The sequence below is a fragment of the Phyllostomus discolor genome, chromosome 1 (assembly GCF_004126475.2).
Source record: "Phyllostomus discolor isolate MPI-MPIP mPhyDis1 chromosome 1, mPhyDis1.pri.v3, whole genome shotgun sequence".
NCBI lineage: Eukaryota > Metazoa > Chordata > Mammalia > Chiroptera > Phyllostomidae > Phyllostomus > Phyllostomus discolor.
Window position 1 is genome coordinate 130,867,080 of NC_040903.2, and position 20,713 is coordinate 130,887,792.

At 33.3% G+C, this 20,713-nt stretch overlaps 1 protein-coding gene across 4 annotated transcripts in view; it reads right to left on the reverse strand.

The window, feature by feature from the left end:
• The window catches only part of MIPOL1 (mirror-image polydactyly 1), a 308,179-nt gene that overhangs the window by 240,188 nt on the left and 47,278 nt on the right, over positions 1–20,713 (reverse strand). For 3 of the 4 annotated variants that reach the window (XM_036029064.1, XM_036029066.1, XM_036029069.1), the window contains exons 2-4: positions 19,781–19,917; positions 19,119–19,197; positions 2,239–2,452 (exon numbers count right to left, since the gene is read on the reverse strand). In XM_036029064.1, coding sequence (XP_035884957.1) covers positions 2,239–2,452; positions 19,119–19,197; positions 19,781–19,801 — 314 coding nt within the window. In that variant the 5' untranslated portion in view covers positions 19,802–19,917. Of the gene's footprint in view, positions 1–2,238; positions 2,453–4,158; positions 4,281–19,118; positions 19,198–19,780; positions 19,918–20,713 lie in introns of those variants that run through there. The other variant, XM_036029076.1, reaches the window with a different exon arrangement.

Below are 20,713 nucleotides of genomic sequence, written 5' to 3' on the forward strand. Positions count from 1 at the left end.
CACAGTTCAAAACACCGGTGATCAGGAAGCTCACAGAATTGGTTGATTTGGGGCACAAATTACATGAAAAAATGCAGGTTACCATAAAAGAAATGAAGGAAGATGCTCTGAGAACCAATAGTGAAGGGAAGGAAACTGGAACTCAAAACAATAGAGTGGACCAGAAGGAAGCAAGAAACAACCAAGCAGGAAAGCATGAAGAAATAAGAATTCAAAAAAATCAGGAGAAGCTTAGGAACCTCCAGGACATCTTTAAATGTTCCAACATCCGAATTATAGGGGTACCAGGAGGGGAAGAGGCAACAGATTGAGCACGTATTTGAACAAGTAATAAAGGAAAACTTCCCCATTCTGGCAAAGGAAATAGACTTCCAAGAAATCCAGGAAGCTCAGAGAGCTCCAAAGAAGTTGGACCCAAGAAGAAACATACCAAGGCACATCATAATTACATTAGCCAAGGTAAAAATGAAGGAGAGAATCCTAGAAGCAGCAAGAGATAAGGGGACAGTCACCTACAAAGGAGTTCCCATCAGACTGTCAGCTGATTTCTCAAAAGAGACCTTGCAGGCAAGAAGGGGCTGGAAAGAAATATTCCAAGTCATGAAAGGCAAGGACCTACATCCCAGATTGCTCTATCCAGCAGAGCTCTCATTTAGAATGGAAGGGCAGATAAAGTGCTTCTCAGATAAGGTCAAGTTAAAGGAGTTCATCACCACCAAGCCCTTATTTTATGAAATGTTAAAGGGACTTATCTAAGAAAAGAAGATAAAGAAAAAACATGTATAGTAAAAGGACAGCAAACTCACAATTATTAACAACCACACCTAAAGCAAAACCAAAAGAAACTAAGCAAACAACTAGAACAGGAACAGAACCACAGAAATGGAGATGACATGGAGGGTTAGCAACAAGGGGAGTGGGAGAAGGAGAGAGGGCGGAAAGGCACAGAGAATAAGTAGCATAGAATGTAGGTTGAAAATAGATAGGGGGAGGGTAAGAATAGTATAGGAAATGTAGAAGCTAAAAACTTATAAGTATGACACATGGACATGACTAAAGGGGGGGATATGGGTGGGAGAGGGTGTACAGGGTGGAGGGAAGTGAATGGGGGGAAATGGGACAACTGTAATAGCATAATTAATAAAATATATTTTAAAAAATGTAGTAAAATATTTAATAACCTGTGACCCAGCTCCACAGTGAGCCAGGTAAGCTACATTAGGACTATAAGATGCACCCCCCTTTTCCTCCCAAATTTGAGGGGAGGGGGAGTGTGTCTTATGGTCTGAAAAATATGGTACCTACTGAATAATTTTTAAGTAATTAGAAATAGCTGTTCCTATGTAAAATTGTTAAAATATATTCTATAAAATAAAATTTCATCTGGACTGAAACTATAATTGTATTAGTCACTAAAATTTTTCTAATTTAGTAGTATTTTCATAATACATGAGTAAGGATCAAAGTACTTCAATGCCACAGGGAAAAGTCACAGATGTCATGAATGTAAAATAATAAAGAAGGCAAATGGAAGTGTGCAAGGCCCTTCTAAAAGTATTGAAATTCACTTAAATGAAAAATACTGCTAAGCAAAACCACATCTTTGGGTTTATTTTGTTCTGGACCTACCAGGTTTGGGCTCTGATAAAAAAAAAAAAATCCCATTAATGTAAATCGAACAGTTATTTCTAGACCCATAATGAAAGGTCACAGAAAATAATACTTAACTACAAAGAATAAAACCTCATGGCCTTTATTCAAATGCTTTTTCACTTAGCAATCTAGACCAGCGATTTTCAACTGTTGTGCTGCAAGAAGTTTTAAAATATGCAATACCTGACTACGTAGTCAGGGGCACTGGCATCTTTTCTCTTAGTTTGTCAAATAAATAATGATAAACAGCCAATATAACAATAGCTGTCTGGTGTGAATGAATAAAAATTATACCTATTTTTTGGGTCAGATTGGCAAAAAAATATATATTTTTTCACATGTCACAGAATTTTAATTAGTTTATGTGTACCACGAGATGAAAAAATTGAAAACTGCTGATCTAGACACATCATATTGATGGAATGGAAAACAGGAAAAACCTCTGGTAGATTCCCCCAATTCTAATATGTTAATGATGTGTCAAACTTAGCTCACGCCAAAAACAAGGAAAGGAGAATGAAAAGGAGGAAGGCAAAGGAGCCCTCCCAGTTCTTACACTCTAAGTCTAAGGCTGCTGGCACTCACTTGGATTTTTCAGTAGTGCAGGAAGATGTCTCATCACCTGGATTAGGAAAATTCCTTGATTTCTGCTCTGGCAGTTCTGTGTCCTCATATGCGGCTTCATTAACTAATTCATTGGATTTCTTATGCATGCTGCCCTTAGGACTCTCAGTCAGTTGCTCAGCTGGCTGTGTACTTTTATTTCTCCCTGCAGTCTCTTGTTCAATATAATTATGAGCTATTTAAAACAAAACAAAAAAAACCACATGATAAATAAAACACTATAGCTACATATTGAATCATTCAAATGAATAATTTTTATGGAAATAAGTACTCTCATAGCTTTAAACATGTACTTATTAGTTTTACTCCTACTGTAATTATGTAAGAATGTACAGTGTGGTTCTGCCATTAATTATTTCCATTCCCACAGTGAGTGAGCATTTAGGACTGTGGTTTAAATCTTGGCAACAGGATGGAATAATTTGAGGAGTTTCTAGACACCCTACAGCCCAGATCACACCTTATATTAATTAAAGCAAAATCTCTGGGAGTGGTCAGATGACTCCAGCATTCAATCAAACTTAAAAAAACAACAACACTGATTTAGAGGTTTTATTTTCAGATTACTCTTTCCCCTAAATTTTGAAAACTAGGTTGCAATAAGTTAATGATTACAGTAAAGTGATGTTGTGCATGAAACTCTGATACCAGACTGCCTGGATCAGAATTCCAGCTTTGCCAAGTGCATAACTTTGGGCAACTAACCTAACCCATATAACACCTCAGGTCTTGCTTTTAAATGGGAATGTAACAACACTTACCTCACTTACCTGTGAAGATTAACTGAGTTAATACATGCAAAATACTGATACTTGGCCTCATGTCTGGCACATTGACAGACAATACATGTTAGCTATTATTTTTGTAATCACCATCATCATATTATAAAATGAATGTAAGAATTATTTTTTACTCCCATTTTACCAGATATGTATTATACATTAGCAAATCTGTGTTTGCAATGTCTGGCTATCTCATAAAAGTTATTTTAAGCTGTAACTAGTAGATAATAGCTATTTCAAAAGAATACTGTATATCTAATTTTTTGGAAGAAAATGACACACACACAGGTGCACAAAACAAACTTTTCCCTGGTAAATCAGGTCAACAGGCACACATCCCCACTCTAACTATTTCCAGCAGAAACTTCAAAAAGTAAAACTGTAAAAAGCAGGTAAATCTCATCTGTTTATTGATGATGCTGTCTTTGACTTGCCAAACTTAAAATCCTCTTGAGGCAGAGAGAGTACTTTTCAAAATAAAAACAAAATGGGGAACTTGTAAATATGGTAGCTCTCACAAAGTATTCTTTCTCTAAGAAGACATTTTTTTCTTGTACATATGCTGAAATTAGGTATAGCCAGTTAAAACTTCAAGTCCTGGATCTTATTGGTGGCTAAATCTAGATCAGAAACCATTTTTAGTAAATTACTCTTGATTTCACTTTATTTGAGGGAACAGACTGGAAGAATGTGCTATCATAAGTATATAATTGTAAGATATTTATAAAATTTCAATATTATATTATATTATGGTTTTTAGGTTTCTGGAGATTATATGCTGCTTCTTGACATTTCAAAATGCTTGCTTGGTTGCCTTTAGATGGTCATCATGCTACGTTTCTGGAATACACTGGTATTGGTCGCATTCAACCCTCCAAATCTGAATGAGAGGATGTTACAAATGAATGCTAAAGAACACCACAATATCATGAACAAACCATGCTTTCCAACACTCACATAGAACTTACAAGTAACTCAAATGAAATTACAACTAATTGCTAAAAGCAATTATCAGATAACAAAAATTGTCTCCAAGGACATATCAAAAAGTAACTACTAGAACCTATACTATTCTCCAGTTTATGAGGTACAAACTCACGAAAAAGTAAAGGATGGGCCAAATATAAATAACTCCCAGTTGCTTAGGCCAACACTAGACCAACTGCTTCAGAATCTTAAGGCTTGACTCTTTGGCCTGTTTTTGAGACCAAAATTGTCATTATCTACAAATTGTCCCATGTTTTTACTATATTTCTGGGTCTAGTTTAGCATCTTTCTCCTTTCAGTTTTTTATTCTTAATCTTCCAGTGTTTAGGTTACCCAAGTGCTGAAATCTATACTTGCCATTTGATGACTACACTTACGACTTTCTCTAACTTCAGCTTACCTAATGTCAAATTTTGTGATTTGTTGAGTCCTTGGTAAATCACTGCCTTTTCACCTCCAAACTCAGAGTAGAGGTGGGAGCTCCCCAGTAAGAGGACTCCTTGCTGCCACCTCCTGCACTATAGCAATTATAACCCTAATGACCTCAACAAGTCCTAACACACTTCTGGATTCCAGTGGTAAGGGTTTAATATTGTTACAAACACTGTACTGTGTGATTTGGCTCTAAAAATCTGAATGTTTCTACTCTTGCTTTGTTTTTAGATTCCTAAATATAACTGTTCACCAGACATTTGGAACCTGCTCTGCAAATCAGACTGCCCATACTCTTCTACCAAGACCTTAATTATACTTTAGAGTAAAAAGGCTGACTTATAAAATTTTCCTTTCTGTGTGCCTTTTTAAAAATTCTTTTCTTAAAGATTTTATTTATTTATTTCTAGAGAGAGGGGAAGGGAGAAAGAGGAAGAGAGAGAGGGAGGAAGGGAAACATTAATGTGTGGTTGCCTCTCACACCCCCCCAACTGGGAACCTGGCCTGTAAACCAGGCATGCGCCCTGACTGGGAATCAAACCGGCCACCTTTTGATTCACAGGCCGGTGCTCAATCCACTGATCCACACCACTGGTGTAGCTGCCTGATTTTTGACCGACTGTTTAACAAATACATAGCTTAAATTCTCTGAATGTTCTCAATACTCTTCTACTATGCCATACTGCTTTATCCTACATCAGAATTCAACCATTTGTATAGAAAGTTTCACCCCTCTACTTAGTTTATTCATTAATTTAGTAATTCATGGAAAATCTACAGTGTGATATGTGCTGTAATAAGAACTAGACAAAGACAAGTAGGAATCAGACCCTCCCCGTGAGGACTCTGTAGACATTGAAGAAGGTAAACTAATCTAATGATTTCAAAAGAAGGTGACAAAGAAGGAATCTGCTAGGGCTATAGAGACAAAATACAAAATAAGCCACATATACTGATACTCATCTGTAAACTCTGGGAAGATTTCACAAAGTCATTGCTACAAAAAAAATGACAAGTTGGAAAAGTAGGAATATGCAAAGTAATGAACTGCCAAAGGATTTGAGTTAGGAGAAGTAAAGCAAAAGTTGACACTGTAAGAATAAGAAAAGAACAGGAAGAATAGGAACAGAGAAAAAAGAGTATCTTTATGAAAAACATTTTGTGTTAAAATGATAAGATGTTATAGTCAGGAAGTGAAAATTGCCAAAATGAGCTAAAATGAGCAACATGTAAAAACAAAGTCCAAGATGTAGTTCATCTGGGAATGAACTAATAAAATAGACTGATGGTAAAGGTATGTGCAGAGAAGGAAATCAAGGATTCAAGATAATTAAAGCGTCAACTTTGAAGACACTAAAGTCATCAGAAAAATGGTAAGAACAGAGGAGAAATGAGAGCCAAATGTAAAAGGCTCCATGGACTGCATAAACAGGCTAACAACCAGAGACAAGAAAGGTGACAAGAAATAACTGCAGATAATAGTAATTTCTTTTCTCCTTATTTTGAAATTATTTCAGCCTTACGTGAAGTTGTAAAAATAGTACAAAGAATCCCTATATACCCTTCACCCAGATTCTCCAAATGTTAACACTTTACTATACTTGCTTCATAACTCCTTCTCTCAGTACCTACCTAGTTATTTGCATACCTACACATACACAGTTCTTCTAAAACATTTGAAAGTAAGTTGCAAGCATGATGCACTCTGACTTCTCAAATCACATTTGAAGATAGTACTCTGTTCTATTGCATCTTGACAAATTGCCTTTACCTATTCCAAGCCCAACTTAAATTCAATTTCTGAGTTAGTACCTTCTCCAACCAAGAGAAGAAAACAGCACTTTGTGACTCTAAGTCAGTCTTCAAGTATTTTTCCTGAACTTTCCAACCTAGGAGAAAGGTATTTATGAAGTGATATTGGGATGAAGCTATTAAAAACTAGTACTTGGACAACAATTTTAAAAATGTGAAAAAAAGAAGTAGAAAAAAGTTAATTGAAATTATTTTTAAAAATCTAGTTGAGCTGTTTGTTCGTCCATCATTTAAAAAAGAATTACATAATGGCATATAAACATATAAGTAAAAGATGCAACAAAAGTGAAGTTATGAGTCTGTTTTACACATTAGTCCATTAGATAAATGTTTAAAAGAACACATTCAATTTTGATTAAAACTCTCATCTGTAGGCAGATGAAAGCTTAAAACTAAAACTATTCTATTGATTTCTCTCTTGTAAGTTTTAAAATGGAAACTCTATCACCTTCTTTAGTAATTTGCTTCTAATCAATGTCACTGTTAATTGTTTCATCATTAAGATTATTACTACTTAATTTCATTTCTCCATTTATTTAGAGAATAAATTAGCAATCTCATCATAATTCCTAAGTGTATGAGGTTTTTCTTTCCTAGAGTTAATAGTAAAATTTTTTATGACGACTATCAGTCCCTTTATTTATCTGCTTTTCTACAGGCACACTGTATTATTTGGACATAAGAATTTGACCACTTCAAACCAAATATATTCCCCAATTTTTGCTATTACTATGCTACCACTGCCATGTAAACTTATCCTGTGGCCATCTGAAAATGATGTTATCGAGAATACTGCTAGGTATTCCTCAATGGCACCTACAGCTACTGCTAGAGACAGTTTATTCATTTAGGCAAAATGGGTGGATTTAGTGAAGATATTTTTTGGAATCGATACTTAACACATGTGCCTAGGTAGGCCACAACATATGCTTTGAAAACTGCGTATCTCTCTAGTATCCTTCAAGCGTTTCTAATGGACCCTTTTCATGATCTAACAAACTCTCTCTTTACTTCTGGAGGTATCAGTATTGCCAACTACCTTACAGCCTTGTTATTCAATTCTCAATTTCTTGGTCTAGAAAATTAGCAGTAATATACCTTTCCATATTTTAGGAACAAAAACTTTAGGATCCTTTTTGAGTTCAATTCTCCAGACAATTATACATTAGTCAATGTATAATATACTCAGTTGAATTGACTGCTACCCAAGAAATCATGACTTGTGACCAAAAGTAACTGTTATTTCACAACTACTATACAGAAGTGAGGAGGTGGCTAGAATCAAACAGGGATTCTTAGAGGCTGGGAAATTCTATTCTGTCTGGCTTTGTAAATAGTTTGTGACAACTGGTATCTGTGTAAACGGATTTGATGGTCCCCTGGCGGGGGGGGTCAATGCTGTTTACAGAGCTGTTTCTTCAGAGTGGTTGAGCTAGAATTGTCTCTGGGGATCTTCTAGGGTTACTCAGAATAGCAAAGTCCCAGCTACCTGAGAGCTCACTTGTAAAAAGAGAAAGAGGAACAGAAGCACTATAGGCAAGGACATTTAAATAACTAGGCAAGTGCATTTAAATGAATAGATCTCTTGCTCCTTCAGATGCAGGTGCTATTCAGAGAAATTTGTATCTAAAATGAACCATAAAGGAAGCAATTTGTTAATGTGCTCTCTGACATTTGCTAACACAAGTGGTCAACACTTACTTAAACTTTTTTTTGAAAGATTACAAATATAAAAAGAATGAAAACCCTCATGTTTATTGCTTCTTTCTTTTGTGTATTGTCCATCACCAAATTATGTAAGAACATCAAAATTATATAAAATATTTTTACTTTCTAGGAAAAATATATTTACTTACTAGTAGGTATAAATGTGATACAATAGTGGGATTACTATAACAAATCCATATTTAAATAAAAGATGTCTTTTCCTCAATGGTTAAGATTTTTCTAAATGAATATTAGTTTCAACATAATCAGAGCAACAGTATCAGTTAGTGGCTCCTAATAACTTCTACCAATTCCTTAAATAAATGTAGGTTATCTATCAATATGTATGTGTGTACAGATACTGCTTATTTCTTCTACTAAATATCTAACTATTTGTTTCTTTTTTGTGGGAGGGAGGTTTTGCTTTACATATAGGCATATGAGTTTTTTCCCCCAAAACATAAAAGAAAGAGGCATCAGAAACTTCTGCCACATCACAGTGATCCTACCTAATATAGTGTATACAAGAGAAAAGTTGAGAACTTCCAACTAGAACACTGGTGTATTTAGATCTTCCAAGCAGAAACAGTGCATCAGCTCTGAAGACGGACTTCAGGGTTTTATTTATTTATTTATTTATTGGGGGGGGGGATTTATTTTTTATTCTTTATTTTAATTGTTGTTCAAGTACAGTTTTCTGCCCTTTATTCTGGCTCTACCACGTAGCTGTATGACTTTTAGAAAATTATTTAGCCTCTCATCAACTTCCCCATCAATAAAAAGTATATAATATAGCAACCACTTCAAAAGGTTATGAGGATTATTTAAATCACATAATCTTAAAAAAGTGTCAGAACAGAATTCACACTCAATAAATGTTATTATTATCTGTGAAAATATGTTTTGCTAAGAGCAAAATACTTATTAAAATATAGTAAGAGTAAGTAATAAGATATAACAAGAAAAATTTCTTATTAAAACATCAGAAGACATGGACATGGAAAATGCTACCTCATTCAATAAGAGAAACATAATAAATAGAAACACTTAATAAGGTTAAAACCTGTAATTAATAAATAGTGGTTTAATAAAGTTTATATCTGATTATAAAACAAATAAACTACAGAAATAATAGGACTTCAAAACTTTAAAATCCTGAGATTAGCAGAAGATCCTCAAAAAATATACAATCCCACTGATACAAAATTAATAGTATAATTCTGTAAATTCAGTCCCAAGTCAGGCAAATACAAAATGCAAATAGCATGTTTCTGAGACACAATTTGAGCACTCACTCTACTGGCACATGATATTAGATATAATAAGGATCACAGCTAGTAGATCACAGTTGCTTATTATTCACAAATTTTAATTTAGGAGTCATAGGAAATTAGGTAACTTTTGATTCTTGACTTAAAAAATGCAAACTTATTATCTAGAAACTGTATATTCTGCATATTCTCTCAGGGGTTTAAAAAATATTTTTTTGGTTTGAACAGCCATAAGAAAAAAAAGTTCATTTTCATTGGTCTACATACTCATTTCCAACATTTCAAGTGCTCAAAAAAACTACATGGAACCATTGGCTGCCATGCTGGAAAGCACAGCTGGATGTGGCTGTAAGATACTGAAATAAGGTTTTATAAAAGGTGTATAAAGCTGGACTACCATGAAACCTGTCAGTATCACAAAATCACTTGGACATGAGGGCAAGATATTTAAAATGAACTACATCTTTTACATTCTTATGCATGGTTTTATATCTAGATAAACATGTCAAAATGAGTGGTAATGAAGTCATTTAATCCTTTATTAAGATAATTCAATGACTCAGAATATCATGTTAAAAAATTCTCTACTGGTTAGTCATGGAAATTACTGAAATTTGGTTACTTGTTTCATTATAACATGGCTACTTGAAGTGGTGTCATTGCACCAAATTTTTTAAAGTTTTTGTTTCAATGAATCTCAAATAGTTATGAACACATCAATATTCATTCATCTTATAGAAAAAAGGTCAGGTTTCTGTGTAAAAACTAAGTGCACTGTAATGTTTCAGCTTTTAAATTTTAACATCTTTCCTTCTAGGCCATGAACACAGTATAATAATGTAATCTCCTAAAGCTTAGGCTACCTAATTAACTTATTAACATATCACATAAAATAAAGCTTTGTAAAACTTTTATCATCCTATTCAAAACATAACAAATATTATTTAGGCTGAAACGATTGTGACAACTATCCTAAAACCTGATTACCTAACACAGTAATCTTTATTCTTGTTGTCCTCTAGTGATCTTAACTATTTGGCTACTTACCATATATTCCTAACCTTTTCAGTCTTTCTCAATTTTTCTTACTATAAGAATAATTTGTATAAAGCAATTAAAAATATAAATGAACTAGGTAAATCTTAAATTTCTACAACTTCAAGTAAAATAGGATTCACAATTATATAAGTTCTAAGTATGAACACATACCAACTGCTCACGTATTCAACAATTTCATAAATCATTTACAGAAGGCAATCTTTCCAGTAACAAGTAAAAAGAGAAAAAAACAGATTTTCTTTATATCTGCCTTTCATTTCTCTACAAGCACTTTTAGATTTGTAAAACAAAATAGAAGAATCACCAGGCAGACACTAAGGGGAAATCACTGAAACACAGTTAGTTCTAATGGATGAATGATTGTGTTTGGTCTTTTGAAACTTTGAAGTATAGGTAAGTCTTGATCACACAAATTAATAAATCCTAAAGCTGGAGTTAACAATAACCATTACACCCAAATTCTGCAGCTTAGCCCAGCCAATTTTTCAAAAGGTCAGGTTGTGAACTGGAGAAGATCAGGGAGGTCCACCGCATAGCTTTGTTGCCAGGCATCTCTCGTCTGGATTGTTGCAGGCATTTATTAGTATTCGTCAGCAGACTCAACAGAGCAAACAAGAAATTCAAGCACGAATAATAAAATGAAATGCTGCTATATAACCCTTTGTCATTCAGCAAATATGGGACTTTTTAGCTACATTGTTCCTAAACCTGGGTTACTACTTTAATTTTTCTCCACAGTGCTGCCTGAATGAGTATGCATGTGTGTTAAATGCAGAGCTCCCCTAACAACTGCAGGACTGCCATTTAATCTGTTGGTAGATGGACCATTTCCTGTGGGAACCCTAGCTATGATTTCCAGATCCACCAAATAAATCTCAGATTAAGATTCCAAATGAAACCTGCCTTTGGCAGATAAAAAAATGTCAAGATGGATATAAACAGTAAAATTATAAATTATCTAGGTGTTGCATGACAAACCAATGTTCAATTTTTTTTGTTGACATGCACCCAGATATCAAAACTATATGAGACATTCATCAAATGTCACACTTTTACAATATTGGAGGCATCATTAAAACTGTTTGACTAAGGACCTCAAAGTGTTTAAGCAGTAGCTTGAAAGTATATTTGTGCAAAGTAGAAGAATAAATTTACATATCAGCAGCAGCTCATAAGGGATGGGTAAATATTCTGTTTATCTCTCATTGTAATTCAGGTTACTTTAAATACAAGGTTTTGGGAAATCATTATACTTTATATGGCATCATTACATAACTTTCTATGCAAATGATGTGTGCTTTATTTGAATTCATTTCTTTTTCTGGAAAGAAAAAGCATAAAAGGTAAAATTCACATTTCATTAATCAACTCTGACTACTCTAACAATGTTGTATTAGTCAATTACAATATAGCATCATTAGCTCCTTATTAGTATTTTAACTTTTTAAAAAAACATTAAATTCCTGGGACAAAAAAAAAGGCTTGAGAAAAATGTCTATTTGTTTTCTTTAAAATAATGTGTTTATTTCAAATGACTCAGGAGAGGGGCAGAGACTTTAAAAAAAGAAAGGTAATAAAGGACCAATACAGAGCATCTCAGAGAGCCTATTAAAAATGCAGAGGAAGTCTCTGATTCTAGACTCTACTGCATTCTCAGGAGATCGAGGACTGCATTTTTTAATGAAAATTTTGTTTTGTCTTTGCTCTTCTTACCTGGACTAATGCAGTCTTGTCCCCGCTTAAACTCTATACTAGTTGCTTATAAATACAGGCAATGAAGGTTTCTGAAAGGAAACAATTAGATTTGCTGAGCTGAAATCATTAGTTTTTTAACTTTCAACTCTTTTTTTTTTTAATTTTAATCATTGTTCAAATACAGTTTTCTCCTTAACTTTCAAGTCTTAAAAGCAATTGGGGAAACGACTTCACTGACTCCAAATTTTGCAACATATTTAAAATAAAAATACATTCGAATTGCAAATTCTTTACATTAATCTATAGAAAGAATACAGATATTCTACATTCCATACTCAAAAGTTAGAAGTTATACAAAAGCCTGAATCCATAAGGACTACATATTTGTTCTGTCTTTCCTATCACATTTCCCCCAATACCTGTGTTGGTTCAAGCAAACTAATGCTGAATAAACCCTACCTATCCCAATTTGTAAGGAATCAACATTAACCTGAAAATCTTGAACACTGAGGGGAGGGGCATAAAAGATAGGATACTAATGAAGTAAATAAGGATATCTCATGCTTGACTTTGATTATATTTCTATACTAAAAATGTACAAAATTAACAAATATTACTATACCTTAGAGTATATCAATTACCACAGGTATAGCCAATGAAACTATTAGGAAGGAGAATTTTTAATTAAAAATATTAAATTTGCAAAAACTAACACTATTTCTACAAGTATAATTTTATCAATATCAACTGGTTATTTTGAACTTTTTACCCACTAGCATCCTGAATTTAAAGTACCAAAAAGTTTCAATGTGTAAAGGCTGGAATCACTCAAAAATAAAAATGAAAGTCAAAATAAAATTTCTAAAATGATTACTTTTTGCCATACATTGTCAGCACAGTTTTACCATTTGCTGAAAGATTATGACTCTTACCCAAAGCTACAGATAAGAATATTTTTAATTCAATCATTTAGAATACAAAATTCTATGAAACCAACTTCAAAATTTTATAGTCTGAATTATTCCATTTCCTTTTCTACAAAACCCAAGAAAAAATCAAAACACAAAAGGCAAAACAAAGAAAAACTATATCTAAAACTTTTCCCCAAAAGATGAAAATATTGTCCTACATGGTAAGTTTTTATTAACACACACACACCCACACCCACATACACACTGGGAATATCTGGTAACTCCCCCTTAAGTATTTTATTCAACTATTAAATTTATTTAAAAACTAAAGTAGTGAGTAAATGCAGTAAATATAGTCACATCAGTCCTACCTACTCTACAGCCAGTCAACATGAACCATCTGTGTAAATGGCCATAAATTCAGTCTACATGTGTGTATTAATTCAGATCTGCAAATCAAGAAAATGCCGATGTACACTCAGGACTTTATAGTAACATAGTAACCATACTAAAATTGACATATATAGTCACTATGGAGAGCACAACACTCACCTCAAATAAACTGAAATTCTAATTTCTAGAAAACTGAAGATTCAATGTTATATCAACATTTGTATTGTAAACACATGTTCCATGAAGTTCTCTGGCACAAAGGTTCTCAATCATAAGGGAATGAGGACTTTTATCAAAGAGCTCAGAAAGGATAAAGAATTTAAAACACAGCAAAAACTTTTGAGAAATCCATGTAGTTTTTCTATTTCAAAAAATTTGTATTTTTGTTGCCACAAAAAAATTTGAAAGAGTTTGCATACTGAAAGTAAAGTTGGATTTCCATAAATCAAAGAAATAGTCACAGGTTGTACAAGGAGAAGCTCATATCGATAGTATAGAAATAGGGGAGAAGTGGTTCTATTAAAAATGAGTTTGCCATTTTTCATTTTTCTTATTCTCCTTAGCAATGATTATTTTTACAAAATAATAAAGCAAGAAAGGTAGAGTAAGAATTCTACATGAGTACAGACTGACTTAATTTAAAACACTCTAAATTTAATGAAAAGAAATAAGGATTCCTATCGTCTCACAAACATTTCCCCTACTAAAGATTTATGGGCAGGTTCATCAAGTGCAGCGACGGCCCCACGGCAGTGGGGATGTGGAGAGTGGAGAGGCTGCATGTAAAGTTAAGGAGTCGGGTGTGTGACAGGTGGGAACTCTGTACTTTTCGCTTAATTTTGCTGTGAACTTAAAACTGCTCTATAAATAAAGTCTATTTTAAAAACTGCCAAGCATATAATTTTGGCATATATTTACAAGAAATGACAAATCTCAAAATACAGTTCATAACAAACCTTATAGCCAGTTAGAAAACTAAGTTGCCCTTGTAAACATTTGTTTTTTCATTCCCCTTTCCTACTGAGGCCAAGAGTAATATCAGAATCACTCATATCAAACTTAAAAATAAAGACACTTAGAATCCCATTTACTTTAATAAATTTATTTAAAGTAAGAGAATTTTTATAAATATAACAATATAACCTAAATCATTCTTTTAAAAGTTGCCTTGGCCTTTCCTCTCGAAATGCATTGATCCTTGCTGGCCACCTGCTAGTAGTCCTAAAATGACTCTCTCAAATATCCCACATGAAATATTCAGTCATATATAAGAAGCTCCCAAGTACTCTATTAAGTTAGACACTATGGAGATGAATGGTAAATTTAATGAGACCTCTGAAAAGTTATTTTTTAACTCCTGTATGGCATATGGAAAATTTTTAAAATGCATCCTTAAATTCACTTGCCCAAAGGAAAAGGTCTGAAGATTTTTATTGCAGTTGGGATTTCAATACAAGTAAAATTAGATTTTTCCCTAAATAAATATTATTGATTTTATAGTCTATTGTATTAAATATAAATACACTAAATATGAGCTATCCTACTTTGAAAAAAATCAAGTTTCTGATAATGGTCTGTGAGCATTACATCTGAAGAGAACAGACTTCTTACAAAACTAATAATAACTATTTCAAATACTGTTATTTATGTTTCCTAATATTTTTAAAACTTTTTTTATACACCTACTTTCACAATGGAATGAAGTAACAATGACAAAACCCCCACCATTTATTTAGGCCCTGTAAAAGATGTCAACAATCTTTTCTTTTTCATCTGTAAAAACCATTATCAGCCCTGGCTGACATTTAAAAGCATGCTAGATGCTTTCCTACAGATGTCTTCTTTTATAAAATGCTTGCAAATCATGAAATAGTTTTAGATATAATTCAATTACAGAGCAACAACTGGAGAGAAGGTAAAAAGAACACAGACTTTGAGAAGACAAAGATAAATGAAGCAGTGATAGGAGAGACTGACAGTGGCACACAAGTTGCAAATGCCAAGCAGAAACACACAGTATTCTGACTCAACGAGAAACTGATAAGGCACTTACCAAGTTACCTTTTGCTGCATTTTGGTTTTAGTTATTTACTTTGTATGGCAGAAAACCCATAAGAATCATGACTATAAAAGGTAATTCCTTTTATAACTAAAAGAACTAGCAATTCTAAAATAAAGAAGACATTTGCTTTTTACCTAAATTCAGCAAGATAAGATTTTTTTGATATTTGCTAGCCTCCAATAAAACACAACATGTAAAGACTCAATGAATGTAAGCAGTTCTAGAGGTAGTTTTTCATCTCAAATTACAAATGAGTATGATTTAGAATCATGCTTATTTTTTAAACTTAACAGAAAATAGTATTAAAATTATTATATTTAAATTGAGATAATACCTAAGTGAAAAAAACTACTCTGTAACATAAAATACATATTAAATGTAAGTTACTAAAATAAAAAACCTAAAAATAACTTCGAAGAAATCATAATATTGAAAGGTTTTTGTCTAAAAACCTTTGTTCAAGCTGTACAATTCTTACCTTCAATTGGCAAGAAATATTTAAAGTAGAGCAGACTTAATATTTAATTTGGGTAGGCATAGTAACCTTTTTTAACCTTTCTTAGGGAACACTGACCCCTAAAGGTTCTAAACTCAAATATGTTTTATAATATTCTATATTTAACTAGCACCCAGACCTCATATTTACCTATATTACTGTAGGTATGTATACTTATGGCATACACATTTCTTCATAAGTAATATGCAAGCTATCTGCAATGGATTGTTGTGTACTATAGAACACTAAACTATGTTTCTAATTTAAGAAAACACCCCTAGATTTAATATCAAAAACATGTACAAAGCTTTTATACTATTTTAATTAATTACTCATAAAAAATTTTTGACTTCCACACCTTTTTCTTATACAGTTAAGTAAATAAGTAAAAGCTAAATAGGGCTAAACAACCAGCCACATAACAAATCATTCTTTCTGAAGGCTGACTTTACATATATACTTTATGGCCTCCCACTTTTTTTCTTAAAAAGCAGGAAAAAATAATCCTGAAAAAATTTTCACAAAAAGACAAAACAGCATTTACTTCTTAAGAAGCAGGAAGATGTTACTAATGCTCACTTGGCAACACACATTTATTCATTCACTCACATGTTGCTTCCATCAGCTGAAAATTTCCATCATTCAGGTTTGTTTGTTTAACCACTTAAAGAAACCTGCACGTGTTTTGTAGATGTCTTCACCCATCCAACCTACCCAGCTCATCTTTGCATTTTCTAAACTATCTTTAATGACAAAACCAAAGAAAAACATAAATCGTCCTATCTGTTACCATTATATACCTCATCAATTCTTTGATTTCCAATATTTCAGCAATGTTTTTACAGCAAAGCTAGGAAAAGAATAACCACTTTAGCACTTCTTATAATGACATTTGTAAGATGCCACAAAAGTATATTCATGTAATATAAGTTTTTAATTTAGCTCAATTTTACAAAAATAAATAACATTAAATGAAATAACAATGAGAGCAGACTTGAACATTTTGCATAAGAGCATCTTGAAGCATTTGTGTTTCATGATAAACCCCATGACCCTTGACCTCAAGGAAATGACCATGTTAAACTTCACTAGTTTGAAAACACGAGTTACCATTATACTCAAAAGATATTACATTTACCTGTTTAATTTTATTTCTTAATACTGTTTCATTACAGGCCCTTTGTAAAATATGTAATTGTCTTATTCCTATCTCAAATGTCAAAAACATGCCTACAAAAATGAAACTTTTCCTAATGATGTTTTAGTCACATCTGCTGTGGACTGTTGGGTGCAAACTATGCAGCCATGTCTTTAGCCCTAAAACCATCCTTTTCCTAAGGGTCCTAGGGCTTCAGCACCTCCCTTCCTTTGCATCTTTCTGGCTTATTCTACATTTATGAGAAGAATTTCCTCCATAGCCTCTCTCCCCCTTGATATATTAAAAATAATTCCTTTGGCTTAAAGGTCTGTTTGTCTATAATTTGCACAACATGACTTTTCACAGCAACATGACCTCCGAATAGGGAATGTAAGTAACAGGGACATCATTATTTACTTCCTCTTTTCTTATTTTGTACATAAATTGAGTAAAGTGCTTTGAGCTCTTCAAAAGAAGGCTGTTTGCTTGTTTACTTGCATGAATGAATAAAAAGAGCTATAATAAATTAGTTCCCAGCTTCACACCTTTGTACCCTTATCACAAACTTGAATATAAAGACAGTAGACCAAAATTAAGTGTCACAAAGTCCATTTACTAAAAGATTTAATTTTATATTAAAAACCTTTAATTACCTAACTTGATATTACCTTATACACAATTCAGTTATCGGGATTCTAATCTCCTAACAAGTAGCCTAAAATCACATAAGAAAAGTTGCTAATGGTAGATATAAACTACAAGAAAATTTGTAACAGTATATAAATCAAAAAGAAATGTAGAAATCAGAAAAAGGGATATTCAAATCCCCTAAAATGGCCTTTAACTTTCTAAAAAAGAACTGAAAATCAACTGTTATGTTGATATGTGAAAAGAATCCCCGTTAGGAAAGGGGAATCAAAACTGAGAGGGAGAGGGGTATGTGTAATGTGTTGGTAATAATCTTATTTTTAAAAATTCAAATAAGAGGAAATAAAAACAATGTACATAGGTTTAAGCTTTGGAGTACATGTAACACTATATTCAGCATCCATTTTGCAAGGATTCCAGATTTGCAGCATTTTACTGTGAGAGACCTCAATTAAAAACCTAATATTTAAAAACCTCTCTCAATGGCTCTATTTTGCTCTATAGACAGACAGAGGTGCCCTTTTTACCTCTTCTTCTCTCCCTCTCTTTTCAGGCCATCTCCAGTCTGTCTTTCAGAATGAGTTTCTGTGCCTGACTGTTCCCTCCCTCTGCGCATACATGTGTGCATCTTTTTCTCTCTGTCTCGCCCCTTGTCTCTGTCTCTGTCTTGGAGTTTCTTTCTCTTTCTTCGCCTGCACACCTCTGCCTGTCTCTGCTGCTCTCATTCTCTCTGGCCCCTCTGACTCCATCTTTCTGTGGCTGTTTCTTTCTGGGTGTGCACATGTCTCTACATGGGTCTATGCATCTGTATGTGTCTTGGTCTCTTTCTCTGTTTCTATGTGTATATGTTGGCCTCTCTGTGTGTAAATGTGTCTATCTTCTGTGTCTCTTGCCTCTGTGGATGTCTTTTCCTGAGTGTGTCTTTGTGTATACAGATGCCTCTCTCTCTCTTTCTCTCTCTCACTGTATGTCTCTGTCTCTACTGCCTCTTACTTTGGTTTCTCTGAGTCTGAATGTGTGTGTTTTTGTGAATACATCCATATACACGTCTTTCTGTCTTCCTACTTGAGTGTAGTGTCTCCCTTGCAGTGTCTGCATCTCTGTGTAGTTCTCTGAGTGCACCTTACTTTTACACATCTCTCCCCCAGTCATTCTCAATCTCTACTACTGCGTGTGTCTGTATGTTTCTTTCTCTTTCCTTGTGTGTCTGTCTCCCTTTTTTTTCCCTCACTATCTCTTCCTCTGTGTGTGTCTCTTTCTCTGTGTGTCCCTCTTTGTGTCTCTTTTGCAGTATGTGGGTCTCTTTGTGTGTGCCTCTGTCTTTGTGCGGGTGCGTATGTGTTTGTCTGCCCCTGTCTAATATATTGGTTAGAACAAACATACTTCATTCAGTGCCTTGAACTAGCACAACACCTGGGGTTTGGTATTAATACCTTAAAAGTCCTTACCTTTTGACCAGTCCTCCATTTGTACTTCTGTTCTTGTTTGTTCTGGCAATGTCTCTGGGTTTTGCTCCAAGATTTGAAGCTAAAATAAAGCCAAGTCTAGATAAATAAACTTAAAACAATATATCAGAACACACCTAAGCCTTACCTTTATTTAACAGAGAATTTACAGGATAAATGGTTTTCTAAAACATTTAAAATGGGACAATTAACTGAGCATTTCAACAGGTAAAATTAAATCTTTTTTCTCAGAAAAGTTCTTCCCTTCACATTTATAGTGTAGTAGATGCAGTTCAGGTCAAGCTTGCTCATTTGATTAGAGAACCATTTAATTTATTTAACTTAAGTCTTCTTCAATTATAACTTCAATAATATAACAAAAATAAAATTTCTAGTCTATTTGTCACACACTTCATACCAAAAATATCAAATTTATTAATTTAAATTTACAATGTACATCTTCATATAAAATATGTTATACTCGTAAAAGTATAATGAAAGTATAATTGATACTGCTTTTCAATTTTTATAAAAAACATAAAGACTATCATTAACTTCTGGAATTATGAGCATTTCTCTCTTGCATTTGATTTCAAGATAAACATGACAAAAGCTATGCAAGTATTTTTTGTGCATGCTTTTAGGCAGAATGAAATTAGATTTACCTCACAGCTAGAACTCTGCATTCTTTAAAAAGTCCTCAAATAAAGCTGTAGTAAGCTTCTCCTTTTCCAATTTTCTCTAAATATGTTGATCTGGAGTTGGCAATCGTTTCTAAGTTCCTCATTTACTTTTGGATTAGCTGAAAATATAGGAAGTTATTAATATCAAAGAAATATGTTCTAGTCAATGAAGCCATTTCCCTACATATTGCCCAAAAAGGTTAATAATAATTGCAGTCTTTTAATAAGAGATTCATATAGCAAGACATGTAGAAAATACAGTCTTTAATAACCTCTGGAGTATTTTAAAACATGTCTTACAGGCCTTAATGTACTTAGTAATATACTATTTAAAACCATAATTTTATCCCTCTGTAATATACAGTCACTCTTCCTCATCATTTACCCAGCTAATGAATGCCAGCAATTAGTAAAATGTAATCCCATTGCACAATCATTTTAATGCTTTTAGCACTCAGAAAAGTAAACACCAAATTAATACTGCTCAAGCCATATCAGATCCTAGTTGGAAGCAAGCAATTATAGTTCAGCTCCTCAGGTGTAATTAAATGATTGGAATGATTTAGTTCCATAAATGCAAGTTAATTCATAAGCAAGCAACAAATATACTGGGAGTAATTACAAGAAACATTGACAGTCTAAGCAGGGCTAATTCTTTTCAGGAAGCTGACATAGAAAAATGCTGCCCTCTGCTGGCCATATGAGTGAATATCTCAGAGCGGAAAACAAAATCATCCCCTTGCCCAAAACCTAATTTTTAAAAAGCCACTAGGAAAAATAATAATGGCCAATGTATCATTTTGATTTAACTCCTTATACAAAAAATTAATGTATCTCTTATACTGTGATAATTTCTACACATCCTTGTAATTAAAACTTTTTCCAATCAAACTCTAAATACGAACTGTAAAACAT